Source organism: Mytilus galloprovincialis, chromosome 8 (genome assembly GCF_965363235.1).
Source record: "Mytilus galloprovincialis chromosome 8, xbMytGall1.hap1.1, whole genome shotgun sequence".
Taxonomy (NCBI): Eukaryota; Metazoa; Mollusca; class Bivalvia; order Mytilida; family Mytilidae; genus Mytilus; species Mytilus galloprovincialis.
The window spans coordinates 1,668,258-1,685,777 of record NC_134845.1 but is presented as its reverse complement, the minus strand read 5'-3'; the positions used below and the strand labels follow the sequence as shown (position 1 = coordinate 1,685,777).

At 34.9% G+C, this 17,520-nt stretch overlaps 1 protein-coding gene and 1 long non-coding RNA gene across 2 annotated transcripts; both read left to right on the top strand.

Annotated features, from left to right (window-relative positions):
• Positions 1 to 476: 476 nt before the first annotated feature.
• LOC143084838 (uncharacterized) lies at positions 477 to 6,292 on the top strand. The gene is made up of 4 exons (XR_012981182.1): positions 477 to 560; positions 1,424 to 1,493; positions 2,248 to 2,292; positions 6,146 to 6,292. It is a non-coding gene; the product is annotated as an uncharacterized LOC143084838 (long non-coding RNA).
• Positions 3,000 to 5,663, top strand: LOC143084837 (uncharacterized). Its single transcript, XM_076260896.1, has one exon. It carries the CDS (start codon positions 4,026 to 4,028, stop codon positions 5,661 to 5,663), a length of 1,638 nt encoding a protein of 545 aa, XP_076117011.1. The 5' UTR covers positions 3,000 to 4,025.
• Positions 6,293 to 17,520: the final 11,228 nt, after the last annotated feature.

Here is a 17,520-nt window from a genome sequence, read left to right as displayed (position 1 = left end):
ACGGTCTAATCTATATAAAACGAGAATCATGGTTGAGTCGTTAGAGTAAATGGATAAGAAGTCCTAATTGCATACAGACAAAAAAAAACCTGGCGAGATTTAATATAGTTTTCTGACATTGACAATGAGAATGATGGTCGTAGTATGAACGTAGTCAGGTCGTAAGAGGAGCGAGATGAGGACGGCAAGGTGTGCTAGTAGGGACTCTGTAGGAACGTCACGTTAAAAAACCTATATCTGCCGCAATGTATTTTTAACATTTGCAACGTTTTTGTAACTGCTAATAAAACAACTTTTCCAGCACTGTAAAAAATAAATAAAAATAGCTTGATAAACTACAGTATCTGCGCTTTTAATTTCAGTAATAATCTTATATTTAACATGTTATATAAGCTTGCACGAAAACGTTAAACTATGATAAGAATTGCCGTCAACGTCAAATTTCAGCTATCGTGACAGACAAATACATACCCTTTCCGTTCCTCGCGCTATTTATAGAAAGATAAACAGACGACGAAAAATCACCCACAAGTGCAGGAATGCACCAGGAATACAAATTTGTAAGTATCTCGTGTAAAAGTGTAGAAGAAGGTAGGGATTTTTTTATAAGAACCATATTTTTTTATGTTTTTTGTAAAAATTAATTGTTATTTATAAAAATAACCCGGGGATCCATACTTTTCCGAAATCTAGAATACTTTCTGCGTAAAATCATGTCGGATATGTGTTGATCTGTTCTACATATGCAAGGCGCGATACTGGCAAAGATGGTATGTTTCGTCAAAGAAAATGAGAATAAAGATAGCCGTGAACGTTTACGACGTTACACAACAGTTCATGAAATGTTTTTCTCCGTAGATTCAAGTTTAGCATAAACAATGCAATCGGCGCCTCGTAGAAGTGTTTTCCTTGTTCATTAGATTAATAACTATGTTTTATAATCATTTTTTATCAATTATTGTGTTTCATTTTTGTCATCTTACACGGAGAACACCATAGTATGACTTCACATTGGATGAATTTGATAATATCGATAGAATTTTTATATTTTATTATGTCAATATGAGTTAATTCCCTTTCCAGGTAAAAACTAAGGGAGGCACTATGCGGGATAATAAATATAGATACTCTTCATATGTTTTAATATATTTAAACGTGATACTGATAAATGTGGCCAATTCTGCATTTTGATGAAAAGAATTGATACTTCTGTTGTATATCTTTTTTTTAAAGCACATCCACTGAAATTTAAAACTAGTTAACTAAAAGCAATAACACTTACAATAAATACAACAAGTTGAAATAATTTCTGTAAATGAGGAAAGCAGTTAAATTGAGGAAAAAAATATGCAAGACACAAACTATAATTTTCCTTTGAATAAGTGTTAAATACTTTATTATACATATACTTTTATGTTTGCAGGTCACAAGTTGAAATCAGCTATAAAGTAATCAGAACTTTTATTAATGAAAGACTCAATTAATGCAGTGAGGTAAGACTTTGATTTTTGTTTAAACCCTAAGGGTCGACTGCAGCATTAAAATATTTTTTATCCCTAGACTACTACCGTTTCATAAGGAAATCCTCTTTAATAGTGATGTGTCTTTTAAACTGTGTTGGATGTATGAATACACAGCCACGTACAGTTGCAATGGAGATTTTAATCATGATATTTTGAAATTAAGTTGATTTGCTTATTGATTATTTAAGAATCCTTGCAATAAGTCATCAGATTTATATTGTTTGTCTCTAATAAGGAAATGTTGCGTCATGTATCCAACGTTTTAAGAACAATTGCTTACTTCTCTTCCACAATTACTAAGTATCCCCATACCCTATGTATAAAAATAAAATCAATGCTTTCTGAAATCTGTTATGAGACTACATATGAGGATGCAATTCTGTGTGATGTTTTTTTTTCAGGTCTCATAAACTGTCCGTTTACCAAATTATTATGGCAGGAGTATAATTTTAACATTTCAACAAGTTTGCTATCCTGCACACAAATGAAATAACTGACACTAGACTACATACACCATTCATTTATTCAATCAATCAATCTTTTATTTATCATAACAGTTACATTGTAGTTTATAAAATGTAAATCCGTTTTTTGTTGGACCAATTCATTAGGCCAAACAACTAAAATCAACATAAGCAAGCACACACACACCTAGTGTTTGTAAAAGCTAGGCATATATTTTACCATGATTGCAATATGAAGTGAGCTGTTATTTTACTTTCAGATAACAAAGTTGAAGAAGTAAACCAAAAGAGCAGTATTCTACAAGGTAAATATTATTTTTAAATGTCTGAATTATTTGTGGTATTTTAACATTTGAAGAATGCAGTCTTATAAAAGATTGACAACTGCTACAACCCAGAAATCTATCTTTGAAAGTGAAAGGCCAAAATTCAACAACATTTTTAGGAGTGAAATAATTCTTTAGAAAAGTTTTAACAAATTCATTCAATGAGTTGAATCTAAAAGGAAAGAATGAACCTATTGTCATATCTTTGAAGTAAATGTTTAGAGCAGTTTGATGTCCTTTATTCAATGAATGAAGTACTATTAAAAAAAATATGTACTGTACATGTAGTGGAAAATACTCTTATTCTTGATTTTAGAAATATGTATCCACAACTACAAGCCCTTGGGTACAAGTTCTGTTTAGGAATAGCTGCACATTTGATAATTTTTAGCTCTTTGTCTCAAGGACAATGCCTAACTAATGGCATGGTTCTTGAATTGAGTAAACTTAAGGAGTCACTGAGTGTTACAAACAAGTTTGTTTATGTTTGGTGTTGTCAACTTCTGGGTAGAGATCTGGACATGTCTAAAAACAGTATAACAAAAATGAACAAATGTATAAAATATATTAGAAATAAAGAAAAAAAATTGCAAAAATCAGCAAGTAGTTTGGGGAAAGATAAACTTGGCAAATTTCTGCATGACAAGTTCCTGCAATACCCGAATGAGCAACAGCACAAAGTCTCTGCAACTAAACCTTTAAAATCAGAATTGACAAAACAGGTCAATAGATGTAACAGCTTAATGAAACAAAACACTCTACTACAGAAATCTTACAGAAACAGTATTCAAAACATATTTAGAATGAAAAGAACATTGGTTGACTTAAAGTATAGTTTAGCGAACAGATCAAAAGCAGAAGTCAAATTACTGAAGTCAAACAAAATACTGAAGAATTCAGCTAAAAATGCAGAAACAGGTATGAAAGCAATGGAAAAATGTTTACAAAATGAAAAAATACGGATCAGATATATTACTAATATAACACGGATGGAAAAGAAAAGAACAATAGAGAAATGTAAATATTGGGAAAACATTGCACAAAAAACAAGATACCTAAATGATCATTTACAAGCAAAACATGAAACTGAAGTAAGACTATTGAAAGAGCAGGTACTTAATATGAGACAAGAACAAAAGGCAAACAAACATGAAATAAATAAAACTAAAGATGAGTTGCATTTCTTGTTGGATAATTTAAATGAAAAAAAACTGGTAGACTTGACTGTACCGGCACCTAATGGGAAATATACGTTTTCAACAGATACTAATTTATGCATCATGGAATTGTTGAATGCAAATGTCGCTTTTGAGAAGGTATCTTCTGTCATGTCAAGTGTCATGAAACTATGTAATGTTGACAGTAGAAATAACATTTTTCCAAAGAAAGACTATGTCTCAACCATCAGTTCAACACGACTGTTTGTAAGTCAGGCTCATGCAGCAATTGTATGCTCTGAACAGGAAAACCAGACATTATATACCGATGAAACAAAGAAGAATGGACAACCATATGGGGTTTTCGTTACAACAAATGAGGACAAGAAGCCATTTCTTTTAGGGTTACGTCAAATGTCAAACAAGGCTGCTCAAACACAACTAGATGTATTTAAGCAAATTTTAGGTGATATCGAGTTGCGATATAATCAGGTGACAACTAATGGCATAAATAATAAATTATCCATCAAAATTTAACAAAATATAAAATGTACCATGTCAGATAGAGCTGCTACCCAGGTATCATTTAATCAACTCTTAGAATCGTACAGATCATCAATGTTACAAGAACATCTTGAAAATTACAACCTTTTGCAAGAACCTGACCAAATGTTACTAAGCAAAATGTACAATTTCTTCTGCGGTTTACACCTCCTGGTTAATATTGCTGAATTAATGAACAGTGTGTTCAATAATTTCCACAAAGATCCCCCCGAAGGTACTGAACATCCTGAAATAAGTCTGAAGGGTGAGTCCTCCATATTAAACGCTGTTAGAATTGCAAGTAAAGCATTAGCATCCGGGGCAGATGAGAAAAACGGTGTATATCTGGAATTCAAAACATACTTACAACGTCAACAAATCAATAAATATGAAATCAAACCTTTCCTTGGAAACCGCTTTAATGTTGTATTCCACAATGCTGGAGCAATTTATCACTTAAGAAGTCATATCATACATTTCTTCAAAAATGTTAAAGGTGAAGGAACACCAGGCAAGCTAAATCAGCTACTAAAAGCCGTACTCTCTTGTTTACAGAATGACACGATAATTGTAGGATGTCGGGCTCTTGGTCTATTCAATAAATTTATTACCTCCCCATTGTGGAAAATACTTGAAGGCGATATACATATATTGCACATGAACCAGAAATACCAACATTTAGTTCAATTTCTGGAAGATATTTCAACTGATGTTGAGAAAATTAAATTGTTCATGACAGGAGAACTCATACCATTTCCATCTGTTGATGTAAAAAAGGATGACATTTGGGCATCTCTTGTTAGCAATCACAATGATGAGCAATGCGCTGCCTTTTTGATACAGATGTGTTCTGCTACTAGCAAGGCTTTATCACAAAAAGTAAAAGATCATTTAGAAAATGGCCAACATACACAATATAGTATCGATCACAGCAAAACTTTCAATTCTGTTTTGCCCCACAATAAACTACCTGAATTTATTTTTGGACATTTAGATTGGATAATTAAACACAGACCAAACGCATCTCGCCTAGCAAATGAGGCCCACATAGTTTACAATGTAAATAAAACTGGTGCATGGCTAAATCAGCAGACAGAACAAAATGTACAGGAACTTATTAACAAATCAAAATTAAAAATTAAAGATATTAAAATTACTGAAAAACAAAGACTGCTGGATTTGAAAAAAGAACTTGAAAGAATAAGTCGAGAGAAAGAAGAGAAAGCAAAAAGGATACTGATAAAGAAGTGTAATGAAAAAAAGAAACTTGTAGAACACATTCTAAAATTAGGACTTTGGGACAATGCACGAAAGGTCGACCAGGAATTGACAAAAATTAAATTTATAAAGAACAAAAGAGAGGTTTTAAAAACTCAAATAAAATTTAGGCAACTTGTTTTAGAACAACCTGGTGAAAAAACTTTGTTCCAAGTTTCTCAGGTGAACAAAAAGCAAGTCACAATTTCTCAGTTGACAAAAAACCTGAAAACCTTGATTAAAAAACTAGGTAATGCAGCAGTTCCTACTCAGATCTTGGAACATACTACCGCTGAGGATTTACATGATTTTGGTAAATCATTTCTGTTCATAAAAATAAAGTTTTTCGAAAAGTTTAGAATAATTTATTACCAAAAGCTTACACAACTTTGATAAAATAAATTGCATTTTTCAGAAAATTACTGTAAAAAAAAATGGCTTTAAATATTTTATTTTAAACATTTCAGTAAAATCTTTCAGTATTTGTTTTGAGTGTTTCCTTGTTGATGTTTATGTCCTAAATGGAACTCAGCTAGTTTGTTATGTAGTTTTTATAAAATACAGTTTCAAGAATTACAAATTTGAATTTAAAATAACATGGTAATATTGACAAATTAGCATTACAAAAATTAACAAATTTCATTAAAATTTTGTATTTATCAGCAATAAACAAGAACATTTGATAGATCCTTTCATCAGCCAAAATACACATGAAATATTTGCCAATGGACATAAAGCAACCAATCTATATTTCTGGCAAGATAACTTTTCTGTTATTAAAGATATGATGTATAGAATATGATAAATGATATGTGTTTGTTAAAATTTATAAGTACAGAACAAATAGTAATTACTTGTCTATTTTATACTTTCAGGTGGTGCCGCTGAGCAATAATATGGACATAGCTATTGGTGGTGGAACTTTTTTTATTAAGAAGAAATGTTGAAGATTTTTAAAGACATTTATTTGTACATGTGGCGTGAAGACAACAAAAAACCAAAATAAAATCATTTCAGTGAGAGATTTGTGTATGATGTTATCTTTTCATGGCAAATATGGCATTCATGGTCAACTGTGTTTCATTGAATTACTTCCCCTTTTCACTGCTGTAATACCTTCCCCTGTTTGATCTTGAGTTTAATAATGATCGGAATTGTGTTTTTAAGCACCAGAACAGTTACAGTCTTTTACCATACTTTAAATTTTCAAGTAGTGAATCAACCACTGTCCTGCTAAACTTTGTCAAGATTGTTAAAATAATTTTTTTCCGTTTCATTTTCATAGTCTCTCTATGTGTCATATTTTAATCATTGGTCATATGTTAAAGAAGCTGATGATCACAATTTAAGGTGTTGGTAAATAATAAACACTGTTTTTTGGTATATATATTGAAGTGATCCACATTTTACACATTTTGTACATACAAATATAGTTAAGCACTGAGTACAGAAATTTGGCAGAAAAAATGCAATTGTCCTCAATTTCTGCCACGAGCTAGGGGTCAAAGATCAAATAATTGTCTAAAACTATGTACCTTAAATTTCTTCTGCCATAGGGTACATTCAAATAATACATGTATGTTTATAATGAAATCTCTCTATAAAAATCCCACAGAGTCCCTACGGGAACTATACCACGCTGTTCACGACCATAGTACGATCCTAGCACACCTTGCCGTCCTCATCTCGCTCCTCTTACGACCTGACTACGTTCATACTACGACCATCATTCTCATTGTCAATGTCAGAAAACTATATTAAATCTCGCCAGGTTTTTTTTGTCTGTATGCAATTAGGACTTCTTATCCATTTACTCTAACGACTCAACCATGATTCTCGTTTTATATAGATTAGACCGTTGGTTTTCCCGTTTGAATGGTTTTACACTAGTATTTTTTGGGGCCCTTATAGCTTGCTGTTCGGTGTGAGCCAAGGCTCCGTGTTGAAGGCCGTACCTTGGCCTACAATGGTTTACTTTTATAAATTGTTACTTGGATGGAGAGTTGTCTCATTGGCACTCATACCACATCTTCCTATATCTGTTGACACATCTGTGTCATCTCTGCTATCGTTCACTAAAATATCGTCATTTGAGCTTTATGGACCAGTAATAGGTTGTAATTTCGGTTGGATTGGTCGGTCCGACATCTCTGCTTGATCAGGATTCGTTACTTTGCGCCCTCTGCCTCTACGTCAACTCCTACCACCACGCCCACGTGGTCTAGTAGATTTTGGTGGCATGACTGTATTGTTTCCGAGAAATCTACGTATTAATCAGAAATAGAAGGAATGGAACTGTATTGATATGGAACACGATGTTGACGGTATTGCTGAGAGCGTATAGTAAGATCGCGATATGAACGTAGTATAATCGTAGTAAGAACGTGCTATAATCGCAATAGAAGCGTGGTAAGATCGTGTTGCAATCGGGTAACTCGTGGTATGGTCGTAGTGAGAACGTGATGAGCGTAGAAAGATCTTGATAAGCGTAGTAAGGTCGCAGAATATGTCCGATGAGAACGTGGTATAATCGTAGCGGGATCGTTATAGAAGCGTAATGAGGACGTAGTAGCATCGTGAAAGCAACGAAAATTTACATTTGCATGCCGCTCATACCGCGATCTCACCACGATCTGAATTTATTTTAGATCGCGGTGAGCGTGGTGCGATCGTGGTCTAGTGGGACTGGGGCTTAATACCCCAGTCCCACTAGGCCACGATTGCACTACGATCTGTGAAAATAATGCAAATTTTGATGATCGTGGTACGATCGTGTAGGTCGCAGTAAGGTCGTACCACGGTCGTCGTGATCGAGGTCTTCAAGATCGTGAAGAGCGTGGCCAACTTTGAACATGTTCAAAACAATTGTGGTGCGGTCGTGGCGAAATTAGGTCGTAGTAGAAGCGTAGTGAGAGCGCACTAAGATCGTAGTAAGATCGCAAAGGTCGCTGTACAATCGTAGCTAGAGCGTAGCAAAAGCGATATTCTATTCGGAGAGATTGCGCTACGATCTCACAGCGACGTTATCACGACCTTACTACGACCATCACGTTCTCAACGCGACCCAACTACACTTCCGCTACGACTTTACCACGCTCATCACGACCATAGTACGATTCTAGTACGCCCTTGTCGTCCTCATCACGCTCTTCTCACGACCTTACTACGTTCACACTACGACCATCATTTTTATTGTCATTTTCACATTAAATATATAAAAAAAACTCCCTAGATTTTGTTTGTCTGAATGTATTTATTTTATCCATTTGCTCTAACGGCTCAACCATGCTTTTCGTTTTTAAAGCAATTGCTTTTATGCTATCGCGTATGGCCATCTTTGTGACCCAGATCAGAGACTCCGCCCATATCAAGCCATAGTATTTTGTTAAACAGGCTCCTGGTCTGTCATTCTTTACCACCTATGTATGTTTTCTAATGCAATACATAGCTTGAAACTTTAAAAAAAACGTTAGTGGATTTAAGAAGTTTCAGAATATGTTCTTGTAGATGTATTTTTGTATTTAAAGGGTCAACCGTTTGACTATCAAATAACATAGAAGTCCGAGTGAAAAAAAGTACATTTTTATAACTGCGATTCCGTTTTCCGCCGTTCGTACGATGTTTCAACAAAATATGGATTCATTTCAGTTGTTGATTTAGTATTGAAAATTTAACTGAATTATCTCCTATTAAATACGGTTTTATATGTTTAATTTGTGTTTCTTTAAGAGGTCAGGTGCTCTTGTTCATTCATAAAATTATCGTTCATTCATACATTTATCGTAAAATCAAAATCACTACACAGGTTAATGCGTAGTGTCAAATGATTACCTGTAATCTAAAAATAGACAAACTTTGTTTGCGCAAATAATTTAGCGGAACGAAACCCTTGTTGAAAACACATAACAAACAATAAGTTCGTTTTCCTTTTCTGTCAAACTCCGTAATATTTATCGATCACCTTACTAATGAAATGGACCCGTCCAAACGTAGTAGATGCCAAGTCGGTCCAGATGAAGAGATATTTCAATTTGGAATTTTCTAGTTACATAGATTGAAAAAAAGTACGTCTTTTTAAATATCATGATCAAAACTGGGAATGCATAACAAATGTCAGATGAAACCATTATCCTTGTCAGTGAACAAGTCTACTACGTTTGTTGACACTCGACGGTCCACCGTGTTAGCAATTTTATTTCACATGTTTTCGAAATATTGAAGATCATTTTTCGCAATGTTTCCTGAAAATTGATAAATGTCAAAGCAACGTAGAGCTGTTTGTTCTTGTTCGTATACTAAAATTGAGAATGGAAATGGGGAATGTGTCAAAGAGACAACAACCCGACGATAGAAAAACATACAACAGCAGAAGGTCACCAACAGGTCTTCAATGCAGCGAAAAATTCCCGCACCCGGAGGCGTCCTTCAACTGGCCCTAAACAATACATCAGTGATAACGATTTAATGTCATGTTTGTCTGTGATGACCCCCCCCCTTTTCGGGATTGCATGAGAATTATAGTTATCTCGTACCCACATGCACTTGTTTCTATCCATAGGAAGGTCGGCTATCCATATAAAACTATTTTGGATAGAAACAAGTGCCTGTGCTCGTACCGCATCAGAAGGACATACATGTATATCAACTGAGCAATAATGTTTGGAACTTAGTTTAAAAAATGATGACAAAGTACCATTATGAAAATATTTTTATTAAGCTGAAATATATATTTATTCTTTACATGTTTATGTCTTGTAAGATATTTTATTTCTTTGCCGTTTTTTAACATTTGCGTCTGGAAAGTTGAAATGTTTTAACTTAATCATTTGTGTTAATGGTTAAATATAAATTAATAATGAAAATTGTTAAAATTAAATCAATAAAGGAAATTATTGCCCAGTTACAAACACTACCAGGGGATAATCCATGATGATTTCTTTTTGAGTTATATGTTTCAGCACATGTATATTTGACCCCAACTTTAGCCTGGTAAACGTGTTGTCTCCTTGTGAAATATAAAACATATTAAAAATGACTTTCTGCTAAAGTCTTATTTATATAAAGTTAAAACCTTCTTACTTCTAACTAGACAACACTCATGTCAGGTTTAATTATTATATATATGTGGATGAAAAATAAAAGTCCCCAAACATTAACATGACAGCAATTGCTTTTACAGCCTTTAAGGCTTTGATTATATAGATTAGACCGTTGGTTTTTCCCGTTTAAATGGTTTAACATTAGTATTTTTGTGCCCTTTATAGCGTGCTGTTCGGTGTGTTCCAAGGCTTCGTATTGATGGCCGTACCTTGGCAAATAATGGTTTACTTTTATAGATTTTTACGTTGATGGAGAGTTGTCTCATTGGCACTCATACCACATCTTCCTATATATTGACACATCTGTGTCATCTCTGCTATCGTTCACTAAAATATCGTCATTTGAGCTTTATGGACCAGCAATAGGTTGTAATTTAGGTTTGATTGGTCGTTCCGACATCTCTTGATGACAAGTATTACACTACTTATGTGTATAGTATCAGTTTAATTGAAGTCTGGAGCTGGCATGTCAGTTAACTGCTAGTAGTCTGTTGTTATTTATGTATTACTGTCATTTTGTTTATTTTCTTTAGTCACATCTTCTGACATCAGACTCGGACTTCTCTTGAACTGAATTTTAATGTGCGTATTGTTATGCGTTTACTTTTCTTCATTGGCTAGAGGTATAGGGGGAGGGTTGAGATCTCACAAACATGTTTAACCCCACTATTTTTGCGCCTGTCCCAAGTCAGGAGCCTCTGGCCTTTGTTAGTCTTGTACTATTTTTAATTTTAGTTTCTTGTGTACTATTTGGAGTTTAGTATGGCGTTCATACTTTGCTCCCTCTGCCTCTACACCAACCCCTACCACCACGCCCACGTGTTCTAGTAGATTTTGGTGGCATGACTGTATTGTTTCCGAGAAATATCCGTTTTAATCAGAAATAGAAGGAATGGAACTATATTGATATGAAACACGATATTGCTGAGAAAGTAGTAAGACCGCGGTATGAACGTAGTATAATCGTGGTAAGAACGTGCTATAATCGCAGTAAGATCGTGTTGCAATCGGATAAATCGTGGTATGATCGTAGTGAGAACGTGAAGAGCGTAGAAAGATCTTTATAAGCGTAGTGAGGTCGCAGAATAAGCGCGGTGAGAACGTGGTTTAATCGCAGCGGGATCGTTGTAGAAGCGTAATTAGGACGTAGTAGCATCGAGAAAGCAACGAAAATTAACATTTTCATGCCGCTCATACCGCGACCTCACCACGATCTGAATTTATTTTAGATTGCGGTGAGCGTGGTGCGATCGTGGTCTAGTGGGACTGGGGCTTAAGCAAATCATATAAATATATACTGATCTGTCTTATTTAGGTTAAATTCTAAATATTGTCATTGAAAATATAGGACCAGTTCATAATTTCAATAAACTTGTTATCTTTATTAAGGCTGTGAAAATCTTGAATAAATTTTGAACATTCATGAAAAAGGTTATAACGAATATCGTCGTAAAGTGTGCATTCCATAAGTTAATGTTTTTCAGTCTCTTCACTGTAAAAGAAGAGGGACGAAAGATACCAAAGGGACAGTCAAACTCATAAATCTAAAACAAACTGACAACGTAACTTTCACAATACTTAATAACATCGTGTTATTCATTTTAAAGAAACACAGTACTAACAACACAATTCAAGACAAGACAAGACAAGACAATAAAGATAATCCAATCAATTTTGTTAATTCACGGCCCAGCAGTTGTGTAATCAGTGCCACGTGCCCTCATTGTTTCATAAGAATTAACATATCTATCTAAGTTCGATTTCAAATTCTACCAAAATTTAACTCTTAAATAAGCAGCGTGTAACGAATATATTCATCCATATTTGAAGGGTCCTGAGTGCACATTGTATGTCCTGAGTGGACTTAGGTCCTGAGCGGTGTTTAGACGTACCCATATTTTTAATGGGGTAATTATTACAGCCAGATACAGCTAACAATTTATCTAAAGAAAACGAGATGCTATATTCCAATTCTAATATATGAATCTAGTTCTTTAAAAAAAAATCAACATCAAATTCTACACTTTCATTTATCTGGGTTTTTTTTTGTCTCCGCTTCGAAGCCGCCATCCCGTACCAAACATATCTATGCACACGTACGATGTTGGGGTTTGGCAATATACAATCAAAGTTAGGGAGCTACCATTTGATTTTTATTGGGGGGCTAGGATGAAAAATTTTGTCCTGCATTTTTTTTTAGCTGTAATCTTTTTTTAGCCTTTTTATTTTTCACTCTGTTCGGTCCTGACTTTTTTTTTTTGCAAGTGTCTCATCCTGCCTTTTTTTTTTACTCAAAACTCCTGTCCTGCCTATTTTTTTCAAATTTCATCCTAGCCCCCCCCCCCCCCCCCCCCATAAAAATCAAATGGTAGCTCCCTTAGCAATATACAACAGGCAGTATATCTGAATTTGTAAATTGGTATTTTGGATTTTACCTGATTAGGACGTGTCTCGTTGAATTTTCTAATAAACTTACACACACACAATCTAGCTGGCTTTTAAGGTTATGAGATCCATGAGAACATAGAGCTATAGATCTAGTTGCATGCAAATCTATACAAATTCTTCAAATTAAAAGAAAAGAAATTAGAATTAGCTTTTTTTTATAAATATATAATAAATTCACCGTAACAGACATAAATACGATGAAATAAGTCCGTGAAAGCTCTCAGACTGTAAGATCCCGGCACTTTTAACTGTTTTATAACGCGTGCAAAAAAGGCAGCACCGGGTTTAATGAATGTGACCCGGGGAGGGGGGGGGGGCACTTAAATATTTCATTGATAGGGGTGTGACCGTGTCGCTGGGGTTCTGTTACCCCACCCTTTTCATATAAGTTAGATCTTAAACATGTATGGCTCATTGACAATCATACCACATTTTTTTTATATGTATACCTTTTCATATAGTTCGTAAGTAAAATTGTAACCTTTTCTTATATTGGTTAAGTTTGGGGAGGGGTGTTGGAAAAGTGGAATATTTAAGGCTTAGATTCTGTGTGTAATGTTTTTTAAAAAAAAGGATTTAAATGTGAAAGAAAAATGATAAAATCAAAGGGTAAAAGGTAAAAATAAGTACGGTAGATCAAACAAAACAATAATAATGGGATTAAATATATGACAGTATGGTAATAGCTTTTAAGAGATAATGTAACCAATTAAAAATAAAAAATTATCATTAACTAATAAAAAAAGAGAAAATCTTTCATATATCGTAAAATTTGAGTAAAAGGTGAACTCCTGCCAAGGTCTTAGCATATAATTAGATGTAAGCAACTAATCTAGTCGTAGATGGAGGCAGTTAGCTTGGCATTCCATGCATACTGCTTGGTCCATCTTTCCTTTTTGTATATATGCAGTTTATATAGTTGGATATAATAACAGCGTTGTTGTTTAAATGTAAATTCAACACTCAACATGCTCAAGTATACATTTTAGTTGTCCTGCGGAGGAAACGATTTTGGCGCATTATAATTTATAAATATAGCAAAAGGATCATGTCTGTGGTGAGATGTTAGTGTGTGTGTGCATACCAATATTTGAATTTTCTGAGTCTTCTTTTTGAATAATTTTTCATTTTTGGGTACAATACTGACGTTCAGTGCTGCTGTTGTGCTGGGTTTTTTTTTACAAAGGCGACAAAGATATGCAGGGGAAGGAAACTTACTTAAAAGACCAAAATGAGCGTCAGCATATTTTACTATGCAGTCGGTATCCTGATTTACATGTATTCTCTAATGCGGGGTTCACACATTGCCGATTATTGCTCCCGTTCGAGATCAGACAGCGATACGACACGAAAAGTGAAAAAGTCGGATTAGTATCCTCAATTATCTGGAATGTCCTATTATTGTCTGGACGCAGTCGTTTTAGTTCGTAACAGATTCCTACTGGTCGGGAAGGGTCCGAATAGTTCGGCAAAGCACCCCGACCGTTAGGTGCGTCCCGTAACATTCGGGGAAACTCAGCCGATTTTGTCTAGTCGGATCACAATCGTGCCTATGTCGTGACAGATTCTGCTGTATCGGATCGAATTCCTAACAATGTTCTGTGTATTCGGGACGGTGTCCTGTAAAACGGGAATGATCTGGAGAAGTCCCGACAATAACAGAATACAATACGACTGAGACCAGACAAAGCCGTTTGCAATGCGATAGAGCGGACCGTGATAGGATTACGTTCCGACAGTACCTGATCATCCCGATTATGCCGACAGTTTTCGAACGGATAACTTCCGTCAGTGTCGGTTCACTGTCTTGTCACTATCTGATCTCTGTCGGATTACATTCGGTAGAATCGGGACGCAGTCGTGACAGACTCGGTCGAATTTTACCTGGCGAAAGATACAAATCGAATTTCCATCCACGATTCACAGGATCTTGATCAGACTTTTGACAAATTTTAATCGGGAATGGTAAATGTAAATATATGAAAATAAGTAAGAAATCTAATAGCACTGACCCTCCACCAATCTATAACCTATTAAATCATCCTATAGCACAAGTTAAAGAGGAAAAAGATATTGGAGTCCTCATTGATGCAGAACTCACATTCGAAAACCACATTAGTGAAAAAGTGAACAAAGCAAACTCCATATTCGCAGTTCTAAGAAGAACATTTAAATACCTGGGAATAGAAACATTCATGCCACTATACAAAACCATGGTTAGAACACACCTAGATTATGCCAGCTCAGTCTGGTCCCCATACAAAAAGAAAGATATAGACAAAATAGAAGGTGTTCAAAGAAGGGTAACAAAACAACTACCAGGGCTAAAAGACATGAGCTACCCAGAGAGACTAAAAAAACTAGGCTTACCTACATTATCCTATAGGAGAATAAAAGGAGACATGATCGAAACCTTCAAAACAATGAATGGATACTACGACAAAGAAGTTAGCTCATTTTTAAGAAAAGCAGAAGATTCTCAACAAAGATGTAGTAGTAGGACCAACAGCAATAAAGTAGTTCATCAAAGATTCCAATCTAATATCCGTAAACACTCTTTCTCTGTTAGAATTGCTAAAACCTGGAACAAACTACCAGATAAAATAACAAAGTCACCATCGATAAATTCATTCAAAAATCGACTAGACAAATATTGGTCAGACGAAGAATTATACTATAATGACTATAGAGCAGAAATATCCGGAAGTCACGGTCAAAATAGTATAAGAAATACATTAAATTACGAGTCTGGTGAAGAGGAACCTTGAGGGATCCTGTACTGGAAATCAACTATAAGTAACTATAAGTAAGTAAGTAAGTAATGGTCCTGTCAAGGACGGCAATAAAAATCGTGAATGTGTGACCCCAGCTTTAGACTCATTTCACAAAAAAAAACCGTTCAAGTGAAAATACTCGTAAGGCATGCATCATTTTAGATCACGTCTTATCATAACTTAAATTACGACCATATTTAATTGAACGAAAATAATTTGGCAAATGAAACCCTGGTGACAGTTCCGTGGGAAAAGGGGGGATAGGACGTTCCGCTGGAATAGGTTACTTTTACTGAACCAGCTTAAAAATGTGGGAATAGGTGGGGAAAACTATAAGAAATATATATGATGAGGTTGATAAATCAGTAACGTTTCAATCTAGTTACTTGTATATGAAACTGATACTCAAGTTGAAGTCCGGTCTTTTTTTCATTGCCAAAAGTCTCGCCGAATGAAAACATTACACACAGAATCTAAGCCTTAAATATTCCACTTTTCCAACACCCCTCCCCAAACTTAACCAATATAAGAAAAGGTTACAATTTTACTTACGAACTATATGAAAAGGTATACATATAAAAAAAATGTGGTATGATTGTCAATGAGCCATACATGTTTAAGATCTAACTTATATGAAAAGGGTGGGGTAACAGAACCCCAGCGACACGGTCACACCCCTATCAATGAAATATTTAAGTGCCCCCCCCCCCTCCCCGGGTCACATTCATTAAACCCGGTGCTGCCTTTTTTGCACGCGTTATAAAACAGTTAAAAGTGCCGGGATCTTACAGTCTGAGAGCTTTCACGGACTTATTTCATCGTATTTATGTCTGTTACGGTGAATTTATTATATATTTATAAAAAAAAGCTAATTCTAATTTCTTTTCTTTTAATTTGAAGAATTTGTATAGATTTGCATGCAACTAGGTCTATAGCTCTATGTTCTCATGGATCTCATAACCTTAAAAGCCAGCTAGATTGTGTGTGTGTAAGTTTATTAGAAAATTCAACGAGACACGTCCTAATCAGGTAAAATCCAAAATACCAATTTACAAATTCAGATATACTGCCTGTTGTATATTGCTAAGGGAGCTACCATTTGATTTTTATGGGGGGGGGGGGGGGGGCTAGGATGAAATTTGAAAAAAATAGGCAGGACAGGGGTTTTGAGTAAAAAAAAAAGGCAGGATGAGACACTTGCAAAAAAAAAAAGTCAGGACCGAACAGAGTGAAAAATAAAAAGGCTAAAAAAAGATTACAGCTAAAAAAAAATGCAGGACAAAATTTTTCATCCTAGCCCCCCAATAAAAATCAAATGGTAGCTCCCTAACTTTGATTGTATATTGCCAAACCCCAACATCGTACGTGTGCATAGATATGTTTGGTACGGGATGGCGGCTTCGAAGCGGAGACAAAAAAAACCCCAGATAAATGAAAGTGTAGAATTTGATGTTGATTTTTTTTTAAAGAACTAGATTCATATATTAGAATTGGAATATAGCATCTCGTTTTCTTTAGATAAATTGTTAGCTGTATCTGGCTGTAATAATTACCCCATTAAAAATATGGGTACGTCTAAACACCGCTCAGGACCTAAGTCCACTCAGGACATACAATGTGCACTCAGGACCCTTCAAATATGGATGAATATATTCGTTACACGCTGCTTATTTAAGAGTTAAATTTTGGTAGAATTTGAAATCGAACTTAGATAGATATGTTAATTCTTATGAAACAATGAGGGCACGTGGCACTGATTACACAACTGCTGGGCCGTGAATTAACAAAATTGATTGGATTATCTTTATTGTCTTGTCTTGTCTTGTCTTGAATTGTGTTGTTAGTACTGTGTTTCTTTAAAATGAATAACACGATGTTATTAAGTATTGTGAAAGTTACGTTGTCAGTTTGTTTTAGATTTATGAGTTT

Excerpts from the sequence above, each read along its gene's own strand:
- LOC143084837 (XM_076260896.1), top strand. The coding sequence starts at position 4,026 with ATGTCAGATAGAGCTGCTACCCAGGTATCATTTAATCAACTCTTAGAA.